Source organism: Oncorhynchus clarkii, unplaced genomic scaffold, assembly GCF_045791955.1.
Source record: "Oncorhynchus clarkii lewisi isolate Uvic-CL-2024 unplaced genomic scaffold, UVic_Ocla_1.0 unplaced_contig_5295_pilon_pilon, whole genome shotgun sequence".
Classification (NCBI taxonomy): domain Eukaryota; kingdom Metazoa; phylum Chordata; class Actinopteri; order Salmoniformes; family Salmonidae; genus Oncorhynchus; species Oncorhynchus clarkii.
The window spans coordinates 1-27,255 of record NW_027259615.1 but is presented as its reverse complement, the minus strand read 5'-3'; the positions used below and the strand labels follow the sequence as shown (position 1 = coordinate 27,255).

General features: G+C 45.8%; 2 protein-coding genes across 2 annotated transcripts; one reads left to right on the top strand and one right to left on the bottom strand.

Annotated features, from left to right (window-relative positions):
- Positions 1-27: 27 nt before the first annotated feature.
- LOC139400493 (acyl-CoA dehydrogenase family member 10-like) lies at positions 28-2,336 on the bottom strand. Its single transcript, XM_071145332.1, has 5 exons — positions 2,182-2,336; positions 1,560-1,708; positions 1,216-1,410; positions 524-682; positions 28-291 (listed from the first exon to the last, which is right to left on the bottom strand). The coding sequence occupies exons 1-5, from the start codon at positions 2,330-2,332 to the stop codon at positions 106-108; spliced, it is 840 nt and encodes a 279-aa protein (XP_071001433.1). The 5' UTR covers positions 2,333-2,336; the 3' UTR covers positions 28-105.
- Positions 2,337-2,713: 377 nt separating this feature from the next.
- On the top strand, positions 2,714-27,249 carry LOC139400492 (PHD finger protein 20-like protein 1; the record flags this gene model as incomplete). Its single annotated transcript, XM_071145331.1, has 25 exons — positions 2,714-2,856; positions 4,443-4,574; positions 4,672-4,846; positions 5,299-5,394; positions 6,555-6,639; positions 6,748-6,836; positions 8,569-8,752; positions 10,085-10,152; positions 10,448-10,578; positions 10,779-10,912; positions 12,587-12,793; positions 13,063-13,263; positions 13,451-13,510; positions 14,695-14,979; positions 15,913-16,131; positions 16,686-16,739; positions 16,849-16,950; positions 17,238-17,384; positions 22,221-22,294; positions 22,461-22,571; positions 23,589-23,688; positions 24,330-24,525; positions 25,507-25,668; positions 25,831-25,975; positions 27,036-27,249. Coding segments are annotated over exons 2-25 (3,322 nt in total), but the record flags the coding sequence as incomplete, so codon positions are not given.
- Between the last annotated feature and the right edge of the window lie 6 nt (positions 27,250-27,255).

Genomic DNA, 27,255 nt, shown 5'->3' with positions numbered 1-27,255 from the left:
AGACAGAAGTTTTGAAATGTTCTGACAAAGCTCTGACAAAGGCCAAGAGGCCGATACGTAATATTGTAAACTACAGTTATACTGACAAGAGTAGTGTGCAAGTTGTTATTTAAAGAAATGGATAGATGTACCTTTGTCAGACAGATGGAGAGCCTTCCTCAGGTACTGTGTAAGATGGTCCATAGGGAGCTTTGTGGCCACAGGGGCAGAACCAGGCCCAGGAACAAACCCTGACAGGGGGATCCCCAGCACCCCTTCCAGCTCCTTCACTGACACTGCAATGTCCCCTACCTGAAGAACAATATCTATCACTCACCGGTGGCTCGGTTACAGAGTCTGTGGGTTATGTTCCTTAGTGTTTGGTGACTACTACGAAGCTTGGGGAGGAACTTGAAACACTGCTCAATGAAACAGCGAGATCATTCACTAGGTTGCAGTCACTTGCCCAGTACACCACAACATCTCCAAGATAGAGTGGTATGGGTATGGGGGAGTTAAGAATGCAGAGACTCGGCTCACTCACCTTGATGGCATGCATCCCTAGCTGGGCAGCTGCCTCAACGTTTAACTTCAGGTCATCCAGAAACACAGCCTCATGGGCAGAGACACCCAGTCTGTTCAGGCACAGGTGGTAGATCCTAGGGTCTGGCTTACTGAGGCCCTCCCTACACGACTCAACTATCTACAACCAGAGATGTGGGGGGAGAGAGAGGAGTAATGAGATGGGAAAGGTGGGAAAGAGGGATGGTGAGAGGCAGGATGGGGACAGAGGGAGAGATAGAGAGAGGAGTAATGAGATGGGAAAGGGAAAGAAGGATGGTGAGAGGCAGGATGGGGACATATTTTCACTTTGTATGTTGTCTACCTCACTTGCTTTGGCAATGTTAACACATGTTTCCCATGCCAATAAAGCCCTTGAATTGAATTGAATTGAGAGAGAGAGAGAGAGGAAGTCTACATTGTAATCATAATGCCATTTCTGCACTCAAACACTGAAATTTGACATATAATTGTCTACTAACTGTTACACAGCTACTATGTGTTACTTTTACTATCATTACTAAATAATGTCTACGTCCCAAATGGCACCCTATTCCTATGTAGTGTACTACTTTTAACCAGGGCCTATAGGGCTCTGAACAAAAGTAGTGCACTATATAGGGAATAGGGTGCAATTTGGGACGTACTCGATGTAACCATAAAATGCTTAGTCACCACATCGAAGAGAGAGTGGTCCAGAGGCAGGAAGGGGTCACCGTTCAGCTGGAGGAAGTTGTTGCTGAGAACAGCAGTCTTCAGGCCCCTGGAGCGAGCACACAAAATGGCCTCCATCATGACGGGTAGAGGCCTGGTCATTGGCCCACTGGTCAGATTAGACAAGAATGAGCCAATGGGAACAGGACTTCCTGCCTGAGGGTGGAGCAGCAGAGAGGGATAATGAATTAAGATGTGGGTTTAATCCCAAATGGCACCCTATTCCCTAGTTTAGTGCACTACTTTTAACCAGGGCCCATAGGGTACAGGCTGTACGTACAGATAGACAGTAGACATAAGCTCACTATCTCACTGCACTGCCTGCCGAAGGCCTCCACAAACTCCTCAGCCCCAATCTCTCCACGCATGAACCTCTTCCACGCATTCACCTCCCCACCTGTCCTGATGGCCTTGCCCAGCGTGCCCAGAGGAACACTGTTCTGTTGTTCAAACACTAGAGAGAAAAAGAGACCGAGAATATTATGTTGCACTATATTGACTTCTATGTTTATTTTGATTGAACCTTTATTTAACTAGGCAAGTCAGTTAAGAACAAATTCTTATTTTAAATGACGTCCTACCGGGGAACAGTGGGTTAACTGCCTTGTTCAGGGGCAGAACGACAGATGTGTACCTTGTCGGCATAGGGATTCGACCTTGCAACCTTTCGGTCACTATTCCAACGCTCTAACCACTAGGCTCCCTGCCGCCCCTCCACTCTAACCACTAGGCTCCCTGCCGCCCCTCCACTCTAACCACTAGGCTCCCTGCCGCCCCTATGTATTGAGGCCCTTTCCTCCATTAGGAGTTGAATGGAAATAAGTAGGTCTACCGTAATGGCCTATTTTTGATGTTGGGTTATACAAGGCTTGTGTGGTACATTGTGTGGTACATTGTGTGGCACATTGTGTGGCCTATATAACATACCTGTTGCCAATTTGACAGGTGACGGAATGAGAACTCCATACATGTCAAAAATGACAGCTTTGTAAGTGGAGATGGCAGCAAAGCTTCTGTGACAGAGGGTAGGCATCTTCAGACTCCACAACTGAGACCTGAATCGTGCAGCAGTCTGCATCTTCTTCATCTTGGTTTTGCACAAGAAATAAGTACAAAGATTGTTAGTCAAATGGGAGAAGAGAACACTCTAAAACAAGTAAAGATTGCTGCCCTGTTTCTGACAAAAATACCTCCTTGAATTTATCAAAATCTTAACATTGAAAACATGAGACAGTAGAAAAGTTTCCTCCTTCTTTCAATCTGACCTCTTACTTCAACGTTGTCACCGTCAGGCAATGTCAGATAGTTGTCAACGTCTCTCTCTCTTACCTGTGTTGACCTTACGCAGGCTAACGTTGATTGCAGAATATTATGTGATAGTCTTGTATTCTAGAGACATATTTGCAGTACTGTTTACAATGCAGACATGTTGTACTTCAATGTAGGTCATGTGATCATGGCGTGTGCTTACGTCGTTACGTTGTTACGTCCTCTATTTTATTTAGGGTAAATATCTGAGCAGAAGAATGGGAAGAAGACTGATATGTACTCATGATATGAGTTTATAACAATAACGATCATTTACCAAATGTGTTCGCAAAGGTAAAAACAATTTGCAATTCATTCCAAAGAGGACAATGCACTCACAAAATACATGAGAATGTATGCCATCAGATAGCTAGAAGCTGGCTAACAGTTTTTTGGCTAGCTATTATTCTGCAGAGCTTGGCAAATTAGCTTGCTGCTAGCAAGTTAGCGTTATCTTCGGACAAGCTAATAGCTAACCCAAATAGTGGTTCGCTTGCCATTTAATCTGTGAAATACATGGATTTTATTAATATATTCATCTTAACTTTCTTTGCCCTTGTCATATCACCATCGTTTAGTTGGCTAGTAATACGTTAGTTAGCCTAGTTAAAAATATAACGTTAGCCAGCTAACTTATTGCAAAGTTAACTAGTTACTGTAGCATTAGGTACCATAGTAAATGGACAACTAACGGCCAGTTAGCTAAACGTTTTGTTGCAAATGAATATCCTATTTGTTCAGACATTAAATGTTAATATAACGCTTGTTTTATCACTTGACTTTTGCCACTTTTAATAACCGACATGCTAGCTAACCCACCAACCGCTTGTGTGACTTTAGCTAGCTAGTCTACGAAAGCCTCCTAGCTACCTAGTTTAGTACATTAGGCTAGCTAACTATCCTAGTACGTAAATTAAGATCGCTAGCTAGTTAACGAATAATATGAAAATATGTGGTGACGTTTGCTGGTCATCTCAACATACGAGTTGATTAATTAACAAACGAGTACTGTCATGAATGATTGTGCCATGATGTTTTAATGACTAGAATGTGCCAGTTGGGTGAGTATGGTGGCGGTGTCATTTTAGTCAGAATAGATTATCGACCCTGCACTTGTTTATAGTTGCACTGGGGTCGGACAGGCTTCTTGTTTAGATTAAGACACTGCGGAGCCTGCACAAGATATGGCTCGGGAAAACGTACCTCAATCCAGGGATGAGAAATGCATTGTACTCGGAATCGTCCCATCATTCCAAATGATAAACCGAGAAGGTTGAACGACTCACTGACTTTTAATAGTAACCACATCTGTCATTGTGGAATTGCTGCTGTGGCTTCTCCTACCTATCATGAGGACGAAAGGGGAACTTTTATGGAAAAACGAGTAGTCTTCTCTGTATAACAGTTGTTATAATGGTAGAATTTTGAGTACAAGACATTTCTCATCCCACGATTGAGATACATTTTTTGAGCCAGGAATCCTGTCTGACCCCAAAGCAGCTGTAAACAAGCGTAGGGTCTGAATCTATTTTGGCTAGTGGCATGTCTGAACAGCTTGTTTGAAAGACAGTTGGTTTACTAGAGAGGATGTTCACTAGCTAGTCAGCTATCTATTCGAATAACGTTTTTGCTTTATGAATCAACTGGAATACTGCTGACCTATGTGAGCAAACTATCATGCTAGCTAGCTAGTTCAACAAGACACTATTGTAAATTCTGTTACTTAATAAGCCATATAGCTAGCTAGCTAATCACCTTCCCATATGGTGCCAATTGAACAGATAGTTAATCTTTGCAGAGGGTCTCGTATGTGTGGTTTACATTTAAGAGAAAGACGGCTGCTTAACATGGTCTATCCATTACCTTTGTTTTGTTTTCAGCTGCCACAGACAGACAGATCATCAGTCTTGAAACATAGACGTTGTGAAGATGAGCAGGAAGACACCTAATCGTCCAGGGATCACTTTTGAAGTCGGTGCTAGAATTGAAGCTCAAGACTATCTACAAAAATGGTATGTAACAGTCAAGTTCCTTTATGTAATCATGTGCATAATGACAGATACATAGTAGACATTTTGTTATTGTCTTCTTTCTTATACAACCTTCTAGGTACTCGTCACGCATTGAGGACATCGATTTCGATGAGGGGAAGATGCTTGTCCACTTTGATCGTTGGAGCCATCGATATGACGAGTGGATCGCCTGGGACAGCACTCGGCTGCGACCTCTTGAAAGGCCAACACTCCGTAAAGAGGGACTGAAGGAAGAGGAGGGGGAGGTGACTGTAGGTGTTTTTGTCCAGCCACAGGCTACTTCTCAATTCGTCTCTCCACGATTCCTCGCATCCTATTTCCTATTTCCTGCATTCTCAACCGTATTGGAGGAGAAGGTCCAAGGTCCCTCCCCTCAGACCTTCTTCTCTATTTGAGAAGATATGATGATGTGAGGAATTGAGAAAATATGAAATGGGAGCGTCAGACTCCCCCATGTATTGTGGCTTGCAATGTATGGATGGATTTGATGAAACTCATATGGCATGCCAAGTACTCAAAACAGCTTTCTCTGGGCTAGAGACAGTTTGCCTCATGAGGAGTTTTGTTGTAGATGGTTGAGAGTGTGCAATCAATCGGATGAGTGATAGATGGATAGTAGTAACATATCGATTCTGAGTGAACTATCGTTTTAAAATAAATAACAAATTGTTTATGCCTTATATCTTATAAATATTTCTACCAGGAGAGACTCAGCGAGATGTCAGCATCTCGCCTTGATGAGCTTCCTGGATGTACAGCGAGCACAGAGGACCAAACAGAGTTACCGCAGCCGAGACAAGTATACATACATTCCCTGTGTCTCATTTTGCAGTGATTTGGCTGAATTATTAACTCCTTGTTTCACTCACTGTTTCGATTCTTCACATAACACAGCTTTGGTCAAAACCATCAGATCATTTTTGTTGAGGCATAACTGAATCTGACATAGCTATATCAGAGTTTAGGCATTTCCATACTGCAGTGCTATTCTGTGGTCTAAAGGGGCTCATTCTGCATCATTCAAGCTTTTGGTCTTTGTGTTCCTGTCGTATGTTTGTAACATTTATCTTTGAGCTTTTTGTGTTACAAACTTTTCCCTTTGCCTTAAAGTTCCAATGCAACCATTTTTATCTCAATATTAAATCATTTAGTACCTTACTGTGTTTTCAATTTAAATGATCCAAAAATAGCTTCTTAGCAAAGATCAATTTCTCAAGTAAACGTTTTGCTAGGACTGTCTGGGAGTGGTCTGAATGGGGAGGGGAAAACTTAAAACTAGCTGTTATTGGCAGAGAGGTTTGGAACTCTCTTTCTTATTGGTCTATTCATTCATTTACAGCCTGTTGATGTCACCAGGCAGGCCAAAACTCCATCCCAACAAAAAAGGCTGACATTTCAGGTGGCCTTTTCGAACAGCTCTTACACTAAAATGGCTTTTTCAGAATTTCAAAGTATTATTTTAACGTCAGTGTGGAAATGCATTTAACACACAAGAAATCACATTTTTTTACAGCACTGGGCCTTTAATTTTCAAGCTACACTTTCAACCTTACAAGCAATTCCTTACATCCTGAATCAGACAACAACATTTCGTGCTTCTACAGTATCTATACTGGACAGAAAGATAAATGTAACATGCAACAATTTCAAAGATTTTACGGAGTTACAGTTCATAGAAAGAAAGGCCCACCCACTTGGGAGCCAGGCCCAGCCAATCAGAATCAGTTTATCCCACAAAAGGACTTTATTACAGACAGAAATACTCCTAAGCACCGCCCCCCCACACTCTCAAATTCCAAGGATCTTTTATTTCAGTTCATGAAGCATGGAACCAACACTTTACATGTTGCGCTTATATTTTTGTTCAGTATAATTTCAAACTTTTGTCTCTCATGGCACGTGTTTGTTAAATACATATTTAGAGTAATGGAGGTTTGTTTGGCTTGACTTGTTTTACAGGAATTGAGAGATGGTGAAGAGGTGCTTGCTCGATGGACAGATTGTCGCTACTATCCTGCAAAGATTGAATCTGTAAACAAAGAGGGTATTTATCACTAACTATTTCTGAAGCAGTAGCCATATGGCCAATACACATAACAGAATGACTTGCAATTGTGTCCGTCCCAACTGAAGTGTCTTTGTTAAATTCTAGGTATCTACACGGTGCAGTTTTATGATGGAGTTATTCGCTGTGTGAAAAAAATTCATATCAAATCTATGCCCCATGATGCAAAAGGACAGGTGAGCTGGTCACATGATCATACAATCACTTCTGGAATCAGCATGAGTATATTTATTTATTGATTTTTTTGTTGTTGTAAATTTAACCTTTATTTAACAAGGCAAGTCCGTTAAGAACAAATTCTTATTTACAATAACGGCCTGGATACCATTCCTCCAATAGAAGTAAGGAACATGTAGCTTAGTAAGAACCTGGCATTATAGCTAAGGGTCTGGCGTTGTAGCTAAGGGTCTGGCGTTGTAGCTAAGGGTCTGGCGTTGTAGCTAAGGGTCTGGCGTTGTAGCTAAGGGTCTGGCGTTGTAGCTAAGGGTCTGGCGTTGTAGCTAAGGATCTGCCGTTGTAGCTAGGGGTCTGGCGGTTATAGCTAGGGGTCTGGCGGTTAGGTCTGGCGGTTATCGCTAGGGGTCTGGCGGTGATAGATATACTGATTTAATAGAAGGCAAGTTAAAATTCTTGAAAGTCTGTTGTAGACAGTGTAGGATACCATAATTTTCTATTTCACTTCTCCCTCTTTTTCAGAAGGTAAAGGGCAACAGGGAATTGCTGGATTTAATGCGAAGGCTGATTCCCACAGTCTTGGCAGGATAGACTTGCTGGCATCTCCCTTGTTCCAACCAGCAGACACTCTCAAGGAGACCAGAGTCTAATCTTATTTACTACTTAATTAAGATTTCATTTATTTTACTTAGAATTGTTTTACTTTTAATGTGGAGTAGTACACTTGGAAAGTATTAGCTAATAGTTCAAACAAGTCCCTATAGGCTAAATATATTGATTTCTTTACTATTGAGGCTTACTATTTTCTCAACCAACCAAGGTCGTGACCTAGTCTGACGTCTAGATGATCTGTTTAGTCACGGTTAACCCTGTTACTTCTCCACACACTACGCCAGAGTCCCAAATGGCACCCTAATTAGAGGCTGCTGCCCTATATACGTAGACTTGGAATCACTGGTCACTTTAATAATTGGAACTAGTCCATTTTAATAATGTTGACATATTTTGCATGACTCCTCTCATATCTATATACTGTATTCTATCCTATTCTACTGTATCTTAGTCTATGCATGACTCATCTCATATCTATATACTGTATTCTATCCTATTCTACTGTATCTTAGTCTATGCATGACTCATCTCATATCTATATACTGTATTCTATCCTATTCTACTGTATCTTAGTCTATGCATGACTCCTCTCATATCTATATACTGTATTCTATCCTATTATACTGTATCTTAGTCTATGCATGACTCCTCTCATATCTATATACTGTATTCTATCCTATTCTACCATATCTTAGTATTTGCCGCTCTGACATTGCTCGTCCAAATGTTTATATATTTTTTAATTCCAGTCCTTTTACTTTAGATTGTGTATTTTGTTAGATATTACATATTACTGCAGTGTTGGAGCTGGAAACACAAACGTTTGGCTACGAACCGCAATAACATCTGCTAAACACGCGTATGTGACAAATACCATTTTGATTTATTTCCTAAATAGGTAATAGGGTTCCATTTGGAACGCACCCTAACTAACTTACAGCAGCAGCCTATAGAATAGATGCATTTATCTAACCACCAGTCTCTAATACTACGTTTAATAACAACATATGGATACCCTGGATTTAAAGAGCTTTTCAAACAACAACAACAAGGACAAAGCACAACAAAACAAAATAGGAAAAAAAGTGAAGGAGGAAAAACAAGTGTCTCTCCTCCCAACAGGACTGGATAGCCCTGGTGAAAGCTGCCTCGGCTGCAGCCAAGAGCAAAGGAAGCAGTACGCCTCGTACCAGTGCCAACAGCAACAAGGACAGGGACGACCCTCACGGAGGGAAGTCTGACGATGAGGACGGTCAAGAAGAGCTGGATGAAGAGTTGCATGATCAGTCCGACTCTGACAAACTGGGTAACTTGAGTCCTCTCCTTCCCTCACCCCAACAGATACATGCACACTGTGGATATTTCCCAAATGGCACCCTATTCCCTATGTAGTGCACTACTCTTGACCAGAGCCTTATGGTCCCTGGTCAAAAGTAGTGCACTGTATTGGGAATAGGGTGCGATTTGGGACACAGATGGGTTTCAAATTAGCAGGCCCTTTAAAAATGAATGGTCATTTCTCAGTGTCTGTTCTCATGCAGCTAGTACTGTATGTTAGTTTCATACAGCAGTCATATGGAGTAGTGGTATCATTTAGATGTTACTGTTGTCATGTAGCTAGTATCATACAGCAGTGATATGGAGTAGTGGTATCATTTAGATGTTATGATTCTTTACTCTCAACCTCTCCAATGATAACTAAGACGCCGTGGTGATGATGAGGAAGAAACCAAGCCCTCTTCAGAGCAGCAAGACATGAGATCTAAGAGAAGGAGAAATGGACAAGATAGCATGTTATTCAACTCAGAGGGTCCAGGCCTATAAAACCACAGGTCATATTTCACCCTGGAGGATCCAGGCCTGTAAAACCACAGGTCACATTTCACCCTGGAGGGTCCAGGCCTGTAAAGCCACAGGTCATATTTCACCCTGGAGGATCCAGGCCTGTAAAACCACAGGTCATGTTTCACCCTGGAGGGTCCAGACCTGTAAAACCACAGGTCATGTTTCACCCTGGAGGGTCCAGACCTGTAAAACCACAGGTCATGTTTCACCCTGGAGGATCCAGACCTGTAAAACCACAGGTCATGTTTCACCCTGGAGGATCCAGACCTGTAAAACCACAGGTCATGTTTCACCCTGGAGGATCCAGGCCTGTAAAGCCACAGGTCATATTTCACACTGGAGGGTCCAGGCCTGTAAAACCACAGGTCATGTTTCACCCTGGAGGATCCAGGCCTGTAAAACCACAGGTCACGTTTCACCCTGGAGGGTCCAGGCCTGTAAAACCACAGGTCATGTTTCACCCTGGAGGATCCAGGCCTGTAAAACCACAGGTCATGTTTCACCCTGGAGGGTCTAGGCCTGTAAAACCACAGGTCATGTTTCACCCTGGAGGGTCTAGGCCTGTAAAACCACAGGTCATATTTCACCACAGGGCCCTCCTTAGTTAGCCAACACATGTACAATGTGTCTCCCAAATGGCACCATAGTCCCTTTATAGGGCACTACTTTTGACCAGGGACTGGGCCAAAGGTAGTACACTATAGAGGATATAGGGTGCCATTTGGGACAGCCATTGTGTGTGGCGTTCCAACCTGTTAATGGACCTGTTATATTCTTCTCCCTCTGCCTTCAGAATCCCATGAAGATGATGCTGACTGTAAGAAGGAGCGGACAGAAGTCCCAGTGACGTCCCAACAACAGGTACCAGCTAGTCACTCACTGTAGTGCAGATATAGATAGATATATTTATATATATATATACACACATACATACATACATAAAATAACTTCAAAGACAGACTTTGCGCCATAGAATTTGTTTTGCTAAGATTGTGTCCCCAATGGCATCCTATTCCCTATATAGTGCACTGCTTTGGACCAGAGCCCATAACAAAAGTAGTGCACTAAATACGGAATAGGATCCCATTTGGGACTTAACCCAAGAGTCAATTCATGACAGCAATCCCACTGTTTATTCCTTTCTGTATTCTTCCAGAAGGTACCAAGAACAGCAGACCATGATTCCTTACAGGGGCAGACCCAGAGACAGACTGGGTCCTCTGTGACGGGCTCTCCAGCCAAGTGTCGGAACAGGCGTCTGAAGCACCACTCTGGGGAGTCCAACAGGTAGCGTTTGACAAGATAGCTATTGGCTTTCAATGCCCTAGGACATCTGTGCTTTATTGTTATATTTATAGTGTAGTGTAATCAGGTAATAATTTGTCATTAATAATGTAATTGTAAGTTGTACTTGTAATTCATATTTTTGTTGCTATTTGTATAATAATTTGTTAAATAATGAAGAACCCGTTTGTCATGGTTAACAGCAGCCAGAAGCAGAGAGCGTCCAGGCCGCCGTGCTCCATCACGACTCTGTCTGCTGGGGAGGACACCATGTCAGCCCCAGAGTCCATGCTGAGTCCCTCCCCCAGACACAGCTGCCCAGACACGGCTACCTCAGGTCGGTCTGCTGAGGGACAGGATCATAGTGGGAAAAGTACTTCCACTAACCAACTCAAAGTAGTGTATAGTCTTAGACACAAGTGGTGTTACAAATATTAACTTTATGTATACAGTTTTTTTGGGGGAAAAACAAACTAATTGCCTCAGAAGTGTTAGGTTCTAATTCTCCCAGTAAAAACTCCACAGACTCTATGAAAGCTTAAACCAAGTTTATTTTTCCCAGAGGATCAACACAGCTGCTTTAGTCAAAGACGTTGTTCACACAAGCGGTGATACTTAACTCTCTCTCCTAGGCTGAGTCTCCTCCTACACATCTGTACAAGCACTGATACTTAACCCTCTCTCCTAGGCTGAGTCTCCTCCTACACATCTGTACAAACACTGATACTTAACCCTCTCTCCTAGGCTGAGTCTCCTCCTACACATCTGTACAAACACTGATACTTAACCCTCTCTCCTAGGCTGAGTCTCCTCCTACACATCTGTACAAACACTGATACTTAACCCTCTCTCCTAGGCTGAGTCTCCTCCTACACATCTGTACAAGCACTGATACTTAACCCTCTCTCCTAGGCTGAGTCTCCTCCTACACATCTGTACAAACACTGATACTTAACCCTCTCTCCTAGGCTGAGTCTCCTCCTACACATCTGTACAAACACTGATACTTAACCCTCTCTCCTAGGCTGAGTCTCCTCCTACACATCTGTACAAGCAGTGATACTTAACCCTCTCTCCTAGGCTGAGTCTCCTCCTACACATCTGTACAAACACTGATACTTAACCCTCTCTCCTAGGCTGAGTCTCCTCCTACACATCTGTACAAGCACTGATACTTAACCCTCTCTCCTAGGCTGAGTCTCCTCCTACACATCTGTACAAACACTGATACTTAACCCTCTCTCCTAGGCTGAGTCTCCTCCTACACATCTGTACAAACACTGATACTTAACCCTCTCTCCTAGGCTGAGTCTCCTCCTACACATCTGTACAAGCACTGATACTTAACCCTCTCTCCTAGGCTGAGTCTCCTCCTACACCTCTAAACAAGCAGTGATACTTAACCCTCTCTCCTAGGCTGAGTCTCCTCCTACACATCTGTACAAGCAGTGATATTTAACCCTCTCTCCTAGGCTGAGTCTCCTCCTACACATCTAAACAAGCAGTGATATTTAACCCTCTCTCCTAGGCTGAGTCTCCTCCTACACCTCTAAACAAGCACTGATATTTAATCCTCTCTCCTATGCTGAGTCTCCTCCTACACCTCTAAACAGCCAATGCATCTCTGTTACTAGACAGAACCTTAGTGATATCTGTTCTTCCTCACTTCATCTGACCTGACCGCTACCCCAAAGTGCTCACTCCTCCCCCAACTCAAGGATGACATGGTGATTGGTACCAGACTGTGTCTCTTCTCATCCCAGAGGATCGCACCCATAGGATGCCTGATGGCTAACAATAACATATCCTGACATAATGTAAACGTTATACATTAAGCTCTCTCCCTCAGTGACATGAAGTAGTATATTTCATATTCTCAGAACCCAACAGTAGTAAGACTTGGGGAGCTCGGGCTGCGATCACTGTCGGCACAAAACTATTTTCCATGATGATACTTAATGGGTCATTTGGTTGTTTGTTAAGTGACGTGGCTGTGCTTCCTCTCCAACAGGGCATGGTGAGACGGTTCCTCCAGGCTCCCCCAGGAGCTCAGAACAGAGCCAGAGGAGGAGACGCTCCCAGCGCCTGGCCACCGTCAGCCCTGATATAAACTCTGACCCCAGCGTGACCTCTCAACCCGCCACCACCCAGTGCCCTGACCTCTCACCCCATGGGAGGGAACACAACACATCTCACAAAGACCCCTCCTCTCCAGAGGGTGAGTGCAGCCTCGAGGGACAAGAGTTCTTCCTGACGTGAACGGGGTCATATTAACTAGGAACCGAATGGGCCGAAACAGAGAGGGAACTACCTGAACTTGTCAAATAACAAACGCTTGTTTTTAATTTTGCGTGACAAAATGTTTTGCTACAGTGTGCACTAATGAATACAACCCTGACCAAGAACACAAAAAAAACATGAACAACCAGGAAACATGTCTATTTATTCAACCCTGAATCTATTCTGTGTGTAATTGTCCTCCTTTAGATCAAATGACAAACTCTGTGGAGAAGGCAGAGTCATCGACCCTCCACAACTACTGTGTTGACATACCACCTACACCTTCATCTGCTGTCTCCATCCTCACACCATCTCATCCACCAATCACACACAGAGACCAGCTGACTGACGGGCCATCATCAGCCAATCATACGGCAGTGGCAGACAAATTCCCACCCTTAGCTGCAGGTAATTCTTGACTGGGGGAGTTATTTATTCTCAACTGCAGCATCTCAAATGGCCCTCTATTCCCTACAAAGTGCGCTAAAGTAGTGTACTTTCTAGGGGAGTAGGGTGCCGTTAGGGTCAGACATTGTACAGGATAATGTACGTTAGATAATGTCCTAATCCATCTGTGTTTCTGTTTGATTTGTAGCTGCTGGGAGGAGAAGTATTACCAGGACCTCTAAACTAAACAAACACACCAGGGAGCCAAGTAGGTTTTCTCCTCGAGTTTATTCCAGATTATTTTACTTTGATTGTATTACCTTCAACCATTACTTTTCATTTCCTTCAAGGCTTACTGCAATTATTATTCATGTTCCGGTAAGAAGCCGATCTTTACCAAGTCCTCTCTGTCCGATAGAATGGAAGCATAGTCAAACGCTCTTCAGCCCAGCTTGAACAAAAAGGGTGTCAGGTTCTGGACTGAGAGACTTGATAATCCAGAAAAACATTCCCTCCCCCTCTCTCTCTCTCCTCTGTGTGTCACCTCTCTCTCTCTCTCTCTCTCTCTCTCTCTCTCTCTCTCTGTCTCTCTGTCTCTCTGTCTCTCTGTCTCTCTCTGTCTCTCTCTGTCTCTCTCTCTCTCTCTCTCCTCTGTGTGTCACCTCTCACTCTCTCTCCTCTGTGTGTCACCTCTCTCTCTCTCCTCTGTGTGTCACCTCTCTCTCTCTCTCTCTCTCTCTCTCTCTCTTTCTCTCTCTCTTTCTCTCTCTCTTTCTCTCTCTCTCTGTCTCTCTCTCTCTCTCTCTCTCTGTCTCTCTCTCTCTCTCTCTCTCTCCTCTGTGTGTCACCTCTCACTCTCTCTCCTCTGTGTGTCACCTCTCACTCTCTCTCCTCTGTGTGTCACCTCTCTCTCTCTCCTCTGTGTGTCACCTCTCTCTCTCTCTCTCTCTCTCTTTCTCTCTCTTTCTCTCTCTTTCTCTCTCTTTCTCTCTCTCTCTCTCTCTCTCTCTCTCTCTCTGTCTCTCTCTCTCTTTCTCTCTCTTTCTCTCTCTTTCTCTCTCTCTCTCTCTCTCTCTCTCTCTCTCTCTCTCTCTCTCTCTCTCTCTCTCTCTCCTCTGTGTGTCACCTCTCACTCTCTCTCCTCTGTGTGTCACCTCTCTCTCTCTCCTCTGTGTGTCACCTCTCTCTCTCTCCTCTGTGTGTCACCTCTCACTCTCTCTCCTCTGTCTCCTCTCTGTCACCTCTCTCTCTCTCTCTCTCTCTCTCCTCTGTGTGTCACCTCTCACTCTCTCTCCTCTGTGTGTCACCTCTCTCTCTCTCTCCTCTGTGTGTCACCTCTCTCTCTCTCCTCTGTGTGTCACTTCTCTCTCTCTCCTCTGTGTGTCACTTCTCTCTCTCTCCTCTGTGTGTCACCTCTCACTCTCTCTCTTCTGTGTCCTCTCTCTCTCTCAGTCATGAACACCAAGTGGTGTGATGACCCAACGTCTCCCAACGACCTGGACCTCTACAAGTGTAAGATCCCTGGGTGCTCCAAGGCCTTCCGCAAAGCCAAGCTGCTGGACTACCACCTCAAGTATTACCACAACGCTGACAAAGACCTCCAGGACTCTGAGCTGCCAGGCTCCCCAGACAGGGCTGGTCGTACCCGGGCCACCTCAGCCTCCATGCCCACCACCACCACCCTGCTGGAGGTCCCTGACAACACGAAGAGACGCAGGACAGTCTCCACCTCATCGTGTATGGATTTACATTTCATTCATTTGAAAACATAGTTGTATGTAACTTGAATACACAAATTCACAAAATTGTTTTAGGGTGCCATTTGGGATATAACCTATTTCCTATAGGGCACTACTTTTGTTCAGAGCCCAACCTTATACTCTCTCTCACCCCCCTCTGTCCCTCAGCGCTGTCCCCTCAGGGCCATATGTTTTATACTGTCTCCTCTGTCCCCTCAGGGCCATATGTTTTATATGTTTTATACTGTCTCCTCTGGGCCATATGTTTTATACTGTCTCCTCTGTCCCCTCAGGGCCATATGTTTTATACTGTCTCCTCTGTCCCCTCAGGGCCATATGTTTTATATGTTTTATACTGTCTCCTCTGGGCCATATGTTTTATACTGTCTCCTCTTTCCCCTCAGGGCCATATGTTTTATATGTTTTATACTGTCTCCTCTGGGCCATATGTTTTATACTGTCTCCTCTGTCCCCTCTGGGCCATATGTTTTATATGTTTTATACTGTCTCCTCTGGGCCATATGTTTTATACTGTCTCCTCTGTCCCCTCAGGGCCATATGTGTTATACTGTCTCCTCTGGGCCATATATTTTATACTGTCTCCTCTGTCCCCTCAGGGCCATATGTTTTATACTGTCTCCCCTGTCCCCTCCGGGCCATATGTTTTATTCTGTCTCCTCTGTCCCCTCTGGGCCATAGGTTTCATACGGTCTCCTCTGTCCCCCCAGGGCCATATTTTTTATACTGTCTCCTCTGTCCCCTCAGGGCCATATGTTTTATACTGTCTCCTCTGGGCCATATGTTTTATACTGTCTCCTCTGTCCCCCCCGGGCCATATGTTTTATACTGTCTCATCTGGGCCATATGTTTTATACTGTCTCCTCTGTCCCCTCAGGGCCATATGTTTTATACTGTCTCTTCTGTCCTCCAGCACTGTACCCTCCGGGCCATATGTTCCAACTGGACTGTACTGGACTGGGGAGCTGTCTGAAACCTCCCAGGTTGAACAGGAAGAAGCGCTCCTCTGCCTCCATGAGCTCTGACAGCACAGAGCTGTCTCTCCCTCCGCCACCTCAGGAGAAGAGCTTCGAGTCCCTCCACGACAAGATTCTGAAGAAGGTGATCGATAAGGACAAGCACCTGGAGCCAGGTTAGTGGCAGGGCAGTGGGCCTTCCTGAGGGGCTGTGAGGTCTGGAGCCAGGTTAGTGGCAGGGCAGTGGGCCTTCCTGAGGAGCTGTGAGGCCTGGAGCCAGGTTAGTGGCAGGGCAGTGGGCCTTCCTGAGGGGCTGTGAGGTCTGGAGCCAGGTTAGTGGCAGGGCAGTGGGCCTTCCTGAGGGGCTGTGAGGCCTGGAGCCAGGTTAGTGGCATGGCAGTGGGCCTTCCTGAGGGGCTGTGAGGTCTGGAGCCAGGTTAGTGGCAGGGCAGTGGGGCTATGAGGTCTGAAGCCAGGTTAGTGGCAGGGCAGGATGCAGCAGGTGTAAAACAACCCAGTGACATGCTTCACTGGCCAGCTCTTTCCCAACAACACACCATGAGGTAGTGATATAGATGAGAAGAAAAACACATGACATACGACAGAGGGGAAAAGAAACAATCTAAAGTAGTGCACTATATAGGGAATAGGGTGCCGTTTGGGTCGCACATTTAAATCAACCCAGTTCGCTGCAGAGAACTGTGATTGAATTACATGACTCCTCCTACAGGGTTAATAAAGAATGAGAAGAAGGTGAAACTGGAGGAGAAATCCCAGGTGATCGGTGAGAATGTGTTCTACTTCTCTTCTTAGCAGTTGTAATAAATAACATTCCTCCATTGTTCTGAGCAAATCAGTTGGTGATTTAAATAGATGTTCTGTTTGTTTTTTAGGAAAAAAGAAGGACAAAGAGCGGAGGGACAGGAAAGAGAAGGAACACTTCAAGATGAAACAGAAGAAGAAGAAGAAGAGGAAGAGGAAATCCAAGCAGCACTGTACGTTTAGTTCAGGTGTTGTATCTTAATGTTTCTCCAAGGGCTCCTGCTGTTGTGTGTAGTATGTTGTCAGCGAATGACCAGTCCATTTGTATAGCTTATTGTAAACATATATATTTAAGACGAGACATTAGATAGTACTTAATCAATCCTCCAAGGGGGGAGTTTAATTGCCCCAGCCAATACACACAACACCAATAAATACAGAAGTGAAAGATAAACAGACGTTAGAAGTAGCACATCGTCAATACATCATAAAAACACAATCTGTGTTTTCTCACCTGCAGGTTATTCTGACTACGATGACATGTCCCTGTCCTTCCTGGAGCGATCTACGGCGTCTGCTCTTCACCGCTCCTCCTCTTCCTCCTGCTCCACCACCAAACATTACCAGTACCCCCGCGCCATCCTCTCTGTGGACCTGACCGGAGAGAGTGAGTGGGAATCGCCTGACAGGGCATCTTTTCTATGAAATGAACACGTATAAATACATATGTATATCAACCAATCACATTTCATCTTTACATGAATGTGCTGTTCAAATTGATCAACTCACATATAATGTTGCTGCAGAATGTTGCTGCAGAATGTTGCTGCAGAATGTTGCTGCAGAATGTTGCTGCAGAATGTTGCTGTAGAATGTTGCTGCAGAATGTTGCTGTAGAATGTTGCTGCAGAATGTTGCTGTAGAATGTTGCTGCAGAATGTTGCTGCAGAATGTTGCTGCAGAATGTTGCTGCAGAATGTTGCTGCAGAATGTTGCTGTAGAATGTTGCTGCAGAATGTTGCTGTAGAATGTTGCTGCAGAATGTTGCTGCAGAATGTTGCTGTAGAATGTTGCTGTAGAATGTTGCTGCAGAATGTTGCTGCAGAATGTTGCTGCAGAATGTTATTAGGTAAAGAAAAATAAAAGGATCCTATCTGCTCTCTTTTTTTCTAGGTTGACATTTTGAGGTACTATTTACTAGTTATCTATCAGTTTTAGTTTGAAGATTGTGTCAGTAGTTCTGCTAGAAATGAATCCTGGGGTCCCTCACAGACATCCAGTAGCCTGAGAAGAGACTCGTGGACCATGTCCCCTTTCTCCATCTCTAGATCTAGTATCCTGAGAAGAGACTCGTGTGGACCGTGTCCCCTTTCTCCATCTCTAGATCTAGTAGCCTGAGAAGAGATTCATGTGGACCATGTCCCCTTTCTCCATCTCTAGATCTAGTATCCTGAGAAGAGATTCATGTGGACCGTGTCCCCTTTCTCCATCTCTAGATCTAGTATCCTGAGAAGAGACTCGTGGACCGTGTCCCCTTTCTCCATCTCTAGATCTAGTATCCTGAGAAGAGACTCGTGTGGACCGTGTCCCCTTTCTCCATCTCTAGATCTAGTATCCTGAGAAGAGACTCGTGTGGACCATGTCCTCTTTCTCCATCTCTAGATCTAGTATCCTGAGAAGAGACTCGTGTGGACCATGTCCTCTTTCTCCATCTCTAGATCTAGTATCCTGAGAAGAGACTCGTGGACCGTGTCCCCTTTCTCCATCTCTAGATCTAGTAGCCTGAGAAGAGACTCGTGTGGACCATGACCTCTTTCTCCATCTCTAGATCTAGTAGCCTGAGAAGAGACTCATGTGGACCGTGTCCCCATTCTCCATCTCTAGATCTAGTATCCTGAGAAGAGACTCGTGTGGACCGTGTCCCCTTTCTCCATCTCTAGATCTAGTATCCTGAGAAGAGACTCATGGACCATGTCCTCTTTCTCCATTTCTAGATCTAGTAGCCTGAGAAGAGACTCATGTGGACCATGTCCTCTTTCTCCATCTCTAGATCTAGTAGCCTGAGAAGAGACTCGTGGACCATGTCCCCTTTCTCCATCTCTAGATCTAGTAGCCTGAGAAGAGACTCATGTGGACCATGTCCTCTTTCTCCATCTCTAGATCTAGTATCCTGAGAAGAGACTCGTGTGGACCGTGTCCCCTTTCTCCATCTCTAGATCTAGTATCCTGAGAAGAGACTCGTGGACCGTGTCCCCTTTCTCCATCTCTAGATCTAGTATCCTGAGAAGAGACTCGTGTGGACCGTGTCCCCTTTCTCCATCTCTAGATCTAGTATCCTGAGAAGAGACTCGTGTGGACCATGTCCTCTTTCTCCATCTCTAGATCTAGTATCCTGAGAAGAGACTCGTGTGGACCATGTCCTCTTTCTCCATCTCTAGATCCAGTATCCTGAGAAGAGACTCGTGGACCGTGTCCCCTTTCTCCATCTCTAGATCTAGTAGCCTGAGAAGAGACTCATGTGGACCGTGTCCCCTTTCTCCATCTCTAGATCTAGTAGCCTGAGAAGAGACTCGTGTGGACCATGTCCTCTTTCTCCATCTCTAGATCTAGTAGCCTGAGAAGAGACTCATGTGGACCGTGTCCCCTTTCTCCATCTCTATATCTAGTAGCCTGAGAAGAGACTCATGTGGACCGTGTCCCCTTTCTCCATCTCTAGATCTAGTATCCTGAGAAGAGACTCGTGTGGACCGTGTCCCCTTTCTCCATCTCTAGATCTAGTATCCTGAGAAGAGACTCATGTGGACCATGTCCCCTTTCTCCATCTCTAGATCTAGTAGCCTGAGAAGAGACTCATGTGGACCGTGTCCCCTTTCTCCATCTCTAGATCTAGTAGCCTGAGAAGAGACTCGTGTGGACCGTGTCCCCTTTCTCCATCTCTAGATCTAGTAGCCTGAGAAGAGACTCATGTGGACCGTGTCCTCTTTCTCCATCTCTAGATCTAGTAGCCTGAGAAGAGATTCATGTGAACCATGTCCTCTTTCTCCATCTCTAAATCTAGTAGCCTGAGAAGAGACTCATGTGGACCATGTCCTCTTTCTCCATCTCTAGATCTAGTAGCCTGAGAAGAGACTCATGTGGACCGTGTCCTCTTTCTCCATCTCTAGATCTAGTAGCCTGAGAAGAGATTCATGTGAACCATGTCCTCTTTCTCCATCTCTAAATCTAGTAGCCTGAGAAGAGACTCATGTGGACCATGTCCTCTTTCTCCATCTCTAGATCTAGTAGCCTGAGAAGAGATTCATGTGAACCATGTCCTCTTTCTCCATCTCTAGATCTAGTAGCCTGAGAAGAGACTCATGTGGACCATGTCCCCTTTCTCCATCTCTATATCTAGTAGCCTGAGAAGAGACTCATGTGAACCATGTCCTCTTTCTCCAACTCTAGAATCGCTGCATTGGATAGATGATTGTCCTTTTCATTCCACTGACTGGACCACATAATAGACTGGCCATTCTTCTACTAAAGTACAGACAACCCCTTGGAGGTTTTGTTGTCCATGGCAGTGAATCTGATGAAGTAGACCCCTCTCACTGGTGCTGTGAAGATGGAGATGCAGGGAGACATCAGCACTGTTCATGTCTCAGACACTGGAGCCCGTGTCCCAGACCGACAGAACAGCAGCATCAGCACTGTTCATGTCTCAGACACTGGAGCCCGTGCCCCAGACCGACAGAACAACACCAGCACTGTTCATGTCTCAGACACTGGAGCCCGTGTCCCAGACCAACAGAACAACACCAGCACTGCTCATGTCTCAGACGCTGGAGCCCGTGCCCCAGACCGACAGAACAACACCAGCACTGCTCATGTCTCAGACACTGGAGCCCGTGCCCCAGACCGACAGAACAACACCAGCACTGCTCATGTCTCAGACACTGGAGCCCGTGCCCCAGACCGACAGAACAACACCAGCACTGTTCATGTCTCAGACACTGGAGCCCGTGTCCCAGACCAACAGAACAACACCAGCACTGCTCATGTCTCAGACACTGGAGCCCGTGTCCCAGACCAACATAACAACACCAGCACTGCTCATGTCTCAGACACTGGAGCCCGTGCCCCAGACCGACAGAACAACACCAGCACTGCTCATGTCTCAGACACTGGAGCCCGTGCCCCAGACCGACAGAACAACACCAGCACTGCTCATGTCTCAGACACTGGAGCCCGTGTCCCAGACCAACAGAACAACACCAGCACTGCTCATGTCTCAGACACTGGAGCCCGTGCCCCAGACCGACAGAACAACACCAGCACTGTTCATGTCTCAGACACTGGAGCCCGTGCCCCAGACCGACAGAACAACACCAGCACTGTTCATGTCTCAGACACTGGAGCCCGTGTCCCAGACCAACATAACAACACCAGCACTGCTCATGTCTCAGACACTGGAGCCCGTGCCCCAGACCAACAGAACAACACCAGCACTGCTCATGTCTCAGACACTGGAGCCCGTGCCCCAGACCGACAGAACAACACCAGCACTGTTCATGTCTCAGACACTGGAGCCCGTGCCCCAGACCGACAGAACAACACCAGCACTGTTCATGTCTCAGACACTGGAGCCCGTGCCCCAGACCGACAGAACAGCAGCAACAACACTGTTCATGTCTCAGACACTGGAGCCCGTGCCCCAGATCGACAGAACAGCAGCAACAACACTGTTCATGTCTCAGACACTGGAGCCCGTGCCCCAGACCGACAGAACAACACCAGCACTGTTCATGTCTCAGACACTGGAGCCCGTGCCCCAAACCGACAGAACAGCAGCAACAACACTGTTCATGTCTCAGACACTGGAGCCCGTGCCCCAGATCGACAGAACAGCAGCAACAGCAGAGCCACAGCAGCCTTCATTCTGGACTTAATACCTCCTCAGAATGAATGTAGTCTACTGTGATCAGTGGCCATACTTCTATATTTCACATTGGGGAAGCCAACAGTACTTGGGAAATGAAGAAACATCGCCAACTGTGTCAAATTTGAGGTTAAACTGTTGTTGTTTTTTTAAGGTTCTGACAGGTGTTTACGCCCCTCTAGCCTTTATTCAGCCTTTCAGTATTGGAATAGACTGGTATATTACTCTGTGATGATCACACTTGGTATTTAGATAGCTTAGAAAACTGTCAGCTAAGTTAACTTTAGGTGATGCTTTGCTGAAGTTCTCACAATTAAATGACGTCAAGATATATGTTGTAAAGAATGTGAGCAGTGTTTTTACACTTGTTTTTATTCTCTCTCTCTCCCTCCCCCTCCCTCCCTCCCCCCTCTCTCTCCCTCCCCCCTCTCTCTCCCTCCCCCCTCTCTCTCCCTCCCCCTTCTCTCTCCCTCCCCCCTCTCTCTGCCTATCTCCCCCTCCCACCTCTCTCTCTCCCCCCCTCTCTCTCCCCCCTCCCTCCCCTCTCTCCCCTCTCTCTCCCTCCCCCTCTCTCTCCCTCTCCAGACCTGTCAGACATAGAGTTCCTGGAGGACTCGACCACAGAGAGCCTGCTGTTTAGTGGAGATGAGTACAACCAGGTAGGGTTGTCACCGTACTACCATATGTTTCTGGAAACATAGAAAACAGGAAGCAGACTGGACTCCGTGGTCCTTTAGGATCCTCCTCTATGTAATAGATTGTGTGTTATAGCTTAGGAAATGTATAGATGTGACCAAGGGGGTTTATTTTGAACCCTCCGACCAGGACTTTGACTCTCTAAACATGGAGGACTTCCAGGAGGAGGATGAGGATGGTACCCAGGAGATTGTCCGCTGTATCTGTGAGATGGACGAGGAGAATGGATTCATGATTCAGGTACTGGGCTGACTGGAGCCCTCAGACTAGTGTTCTGTCTGAGGTGGGGTGGTTCTGCCTGAGGTGGGGTGGTTCTGTATGAGGTGGGGTGGTTCTGTATGAGGTGGGGTGGTTCTGTATGAGGTGGGGTGGTTCTGCCTGAGGTGGGGTGGTTCTGTATGAGGTGGGGTGGTTCTGCCTGAGGTGGGGTGGTTCTGTATGAGGTGGGGTGGTTCTGTCTGAGGTGGGGTGGTTCTGCCTGAGGTGGGGTGGTTCTGCCTGAGGTGGGGTTGGAACATTCCAGTCACTTGTGGTGTAAATTCAACACCAAGGACACCTGAAGTTAATATTAAATGAATCACTCTTTAGTATCAGTTAACTGGGCAGTTTACAACAAATACATGTACAATGTACAAGTCTGCCACAAGCTCCGCCAGGGCGTTCCCTTCAGGCCTCTAATATGGGCCTCCTGAGTGGCGCGGTGGTCTAAGGCGCTACATTGCAGTGCTAGAGGCGTCACTACTGACCCTGGTTCGATCCCGGGCTGTATCACAACCGGCCGTGGTCGGGAGTCCCATAGGGCGGCGCACAATTGGCCCAGCGTTGTCTGGGTTTGTGGAGCGTTTGGCCGGGGGTGGTGGGATTTGGGGAGTGTTTCAGGAATTTGGGGAGTGTTTCCGGAATTTTCCAACTATCCCTCAGACATAACAATGGGGCATAAACATGTCTGTTGTCATGTGGGCTCCCGAGTGGCGCAGCGGTCTAAGGCACAGCATCTCAGTACTAGAGGCGTCACTACAGACACCCTGGTTGGAATCCAGGCTGTATCACAACCGGCCATGATTGGGAGTCCCATAGGGCGGCGCTCGTCCGGGTTTGGACGGGCTAGGCTGTCATTTGTAAATAAGAATTTGTTCCTAACTGACTTGTCTAGTTAAATAAATCAATACAATGTATTATACATGTTTCAGACCTGGGTTCAGATAGTATTTGTTTCCACCTAAACACACACACATTCAGTCTCTCTCTGTGTTTCAGTGTGAGGAGTGTATGTGCTGGCAGCACAGTGTGTGTATGGGGCTTCTGGAGGATAGCATCCCAGACCAGTACATATGTTACATCTGCAGAGACCCTCCAGGTAACATCATACCCTACACTCCCCTAACCACAGATCTAGGATCAGATTATTCTCCAACCTAAACCATTAGGGGGATGAAAGATTATCTCACCCTGTTTCGGTGGTTAGAGGCAACTTTTAGCCTGGTCCCAGATCTGTTTGTGCTCTTGACAGCTCAGTTGATGTCATTGTCAAGCCAAACATGACCATGAGTGACAAGGAGTTGGTATGATAACACAAACAGACTGGCACTCAGGCTAGGCAACTTCTACCTACCCTATACAATTTACAAACAAGACTGGCACTCAGGCTAGGCAACTTCTACCTACCCTATACAATTTACAAACAAGACTGGCACTCAGGTTAGGCAACTTCTACCTACCCTATACAATTTACAAACAAGACTGGCACTCAGGCTAGGCAACTTCTACCTACCCTATACAATTTACAAGCAAGACTGGCACTCAGGCTAGGCAACTTCTACCTACCCTATACAATTTACAAGCAAGACTGGCACTCAGGCTAGGCAACTTCTACCTACCCTATACAATTTACAAACAAGACCAAGATATTCCTACATTATTATTATTATTATTATTATTATCATCATCATCAACATGTTGGTTGTTTTCCTGACATGACCATTTGTTTTGGTTGTTTAGGTCAAAGGTGGAGTGCCAAATATCTCCATGACAAAGACTGGTTGAACAAGGGTCAGATGTACGGCTTGTCCTTCCTCTCTGAGAACTACTCTGAGCAGAACTGTAAGACCAGCATGTCTACCCATCAGCTGTTAGCAGACGTGTTCAGTGTCAACAACGTCCTTCACGGACTACAGCTGAAGATGGACATACTACAGTAGGTCCCCTGTCAACACGTAGGGCAACGTTTTCATCACACTGAAGAGAACTGTGGAACTCACAGTACTACTAGGCTCTGGTCAAATCTAGTGCACTATAAAGGGAATAGGGTGCCATAGGGCTCTGGTCAAATCTAGTGCACTATAAAGAGAATAGGGTGCCATAGTGCTCTGGTCAAATCTAGTGCACTATAAAGAGAATAGGGTGCCATAGGGCTCTGGTCAAATCTAGTGCACTATAAAGAGAATAGGGTGCCATAGGGCTCTGGTCAAATCTAGTGCACTATAAAGGGAATAGGGTGCCATAGGGCTCTGGTCAAATCTAGTGCACTATAAAGAGAATAGGGTGCCATAGGGCTCTGGTCAAATCTAGTGCACTATAAAGGGAATAGGGTGCCATAGGGTTCTGGTCAAATCTAGTGCACTATAAAGGGAATAGGGTGCCATAGGGCTCTGGTCAAATCTAGTGCACTATAAAGAGAATAGGGTGCCATAGGACTCTGGTCAAATCTAGTGCACTATAAAGGGAATAGGGTGCCATAGGGCTCTGGTCAAATCTAGTGCACTATAAAGAGAATAGGGTGCCATAGGGCTCTGGTCAAATCTAGTGCACTATAAAGAGAATAGGGTGCCATAGGGCTCTGGTCAAATCTAGTGCACTATAAAGGGAATAGGGTGCCATAGGGCTCTGGTCAAATCTAGTGCACTATAAAGAGAATAGGGTGCCATAGGACTCTGGTCAAATCTAGTGCACTATAAAGGGAATAGGGTGCCATAGGACTCTGGTCAAATCTAGTGCACTATAAAGAGAATAGGGTGCCATAGGACTCTGGTCAAATCTAGTGCACTATAAAGAGAATAGGGTGCCATAGGGCTCTGGTCAAATCTAGTGCACTATAAAGAGAATAGGGTGCTATTTAAAACGGATCCATGATCATTTGGAGTCAAAATGAATCATTTACTTCCTTGTCCACCTATAGGAACAAACACAATCCCAATTTGCACTTCTGGGCTCGGTCATGGGTGAACTCTGACGAGGACCAGCCCATGGGCGGTCTCCCTGACTGCATCCACTTGACAGACAACTCTCTGAACAACCACAACTCCTCCAAGACAGACACTTACATCACCAGCGAGCACAGGTACACGTTCAGCTGAGTGATACCTGACTTTAGTAGCGATGGGCACTGGTATGGAATCAAACATGATCCATGTTGTGTTGAATTAGCCATATCACTAGTTTACAGTGTGTTCATAATGTATTTTATTGATGGTCTTTGTAATCACTCTTCTCTGCTCTACAGCTACCAGAAACCCCCCAGCCCCGGACAGCTGGAACACTGGCCCTCTACAGACCCCCACGGCTCCAACAGCCAGGAGGGAGGAGGGGTGGTGGCTAATACTAACCCCGCCTCCCACTCCACCCACTTCACAGCCAAGGAACAGGAAGTAAGAAAGGTGTTGTTGATCTTCATTGTCTCTTGTTTGTTTTTAAGGCGATCGATCACTTTATTCATCAGTTGTACATCAGGTCCAACTGGGATATAACTTCATCCCAACCTCTCCTAAAGACAATACACTACATGGAGAGGTAGGAACAGGGGACTGTTTATCCCAACCTCTCCTAAAGACAATACACTACATGGAGAGGTAGGTCAGGGGACTGTTTATCTCAACCTCTCCTAAAGACAATACACTACATGAAGAGGTAGGAACAGGGGACTGTTTATCCCAACCTCTCCTAAAGACAATACACTACATGGAGAGGTAGGAACAGGGGACTGTTTATCCCAACCTCTCCTAAAGACAATACACTACATGAAGAGGTAGGAACAGGGGACTGTTTATCCCAACCTCTCCTAAAGACAATACACTACATGGAGAGGTAGGATCAGGGGACTGTTTATCTCAACCTCTCCTAAAGACAATACACTACATGAAGAGGTAGGTCAGGGGACTGTTTATCCCACCCTCTCCTAAAGACAATACACTACATGAAGAGGTAGGAACAGGGGACTGTTTATCCCAACCTCTCCTAAAGACAATACACTACATGGAGAGGTAGGAACAGGGGACTGTTTATCCCAACCTCTCCTAAAGACAATACACTACATGAAGAGGTAGGAACAGGGGACTGTTTATCCCACCCTCTCCTAAAGACAATACACTACATGGAGAGGTTCAGGGGACTGTTTATCTCAACCTCTCCTAAAGACAATACACTACATGGAGAGGTAGGAACAGGGGGTGCCCGTGGAGTTAAGTGCACAACGGCAAGCTGTGGTATCTAGGGTTTGATACATTTAACCCCTCCCGAGTTGCCAGCTCACTTCCGCGGCAGATTTTTCCTGTCAGACCCGGGATTCGAACTGGCAACCCTCTGGTTGCTGTCTCGCCTCTCTAACCACTAGGCTACCGGCTTTCCTTTAAAGAAAATTAACTGTAAAATGTGTTGATCAATTTTTGATTTGATTTTTGTGGTTGAGTTAATGCTGTGTGTTGTCAACAGAAGACAACTGCCCTGGCTGTGCCTGGCTCCCTGGCTGTGCCTGGCTCCCTGACTGTGCCTGGCTGTCTGAATGAGAGGGGACCAGACTCAGTGCTGGCTGTGCCTGGCTGTCTGAATGAGAGGGGACCAGACTCAGTGGAACATGCCAGGAACTGTCTCCAGTGGCAGATGAACCTCCTGACTCACATAGAAGATGTTCAGAACCAGGTGGCAGGCAGGA

Excerpts from the sequence above, each read along its gene's own strand:
- LOC139400493 (XM_071145332.1), bottom strand. The coding sequence starts at position 2,332 with ATGCAGACTGCTGCACGATTCAGGTCTCAGTTGTGGAGTCTGAAGATG. Across the intron at positions 683-1,215 it reads ACCACTCTCTCTTCGATGTG|ATAGTTGAGTCGTGTAGGGA; the intron begins GTGACTAAGCAT and ends CTCTGGTTGTAG. Across the intron at positions 292-523 it reads TAGGGATGCATGCCATCAAG|GTAGGGGACATTGCAGTGTC; the intron begins GTGAGTGAGCCG and ends ATTGTTCTTCAG.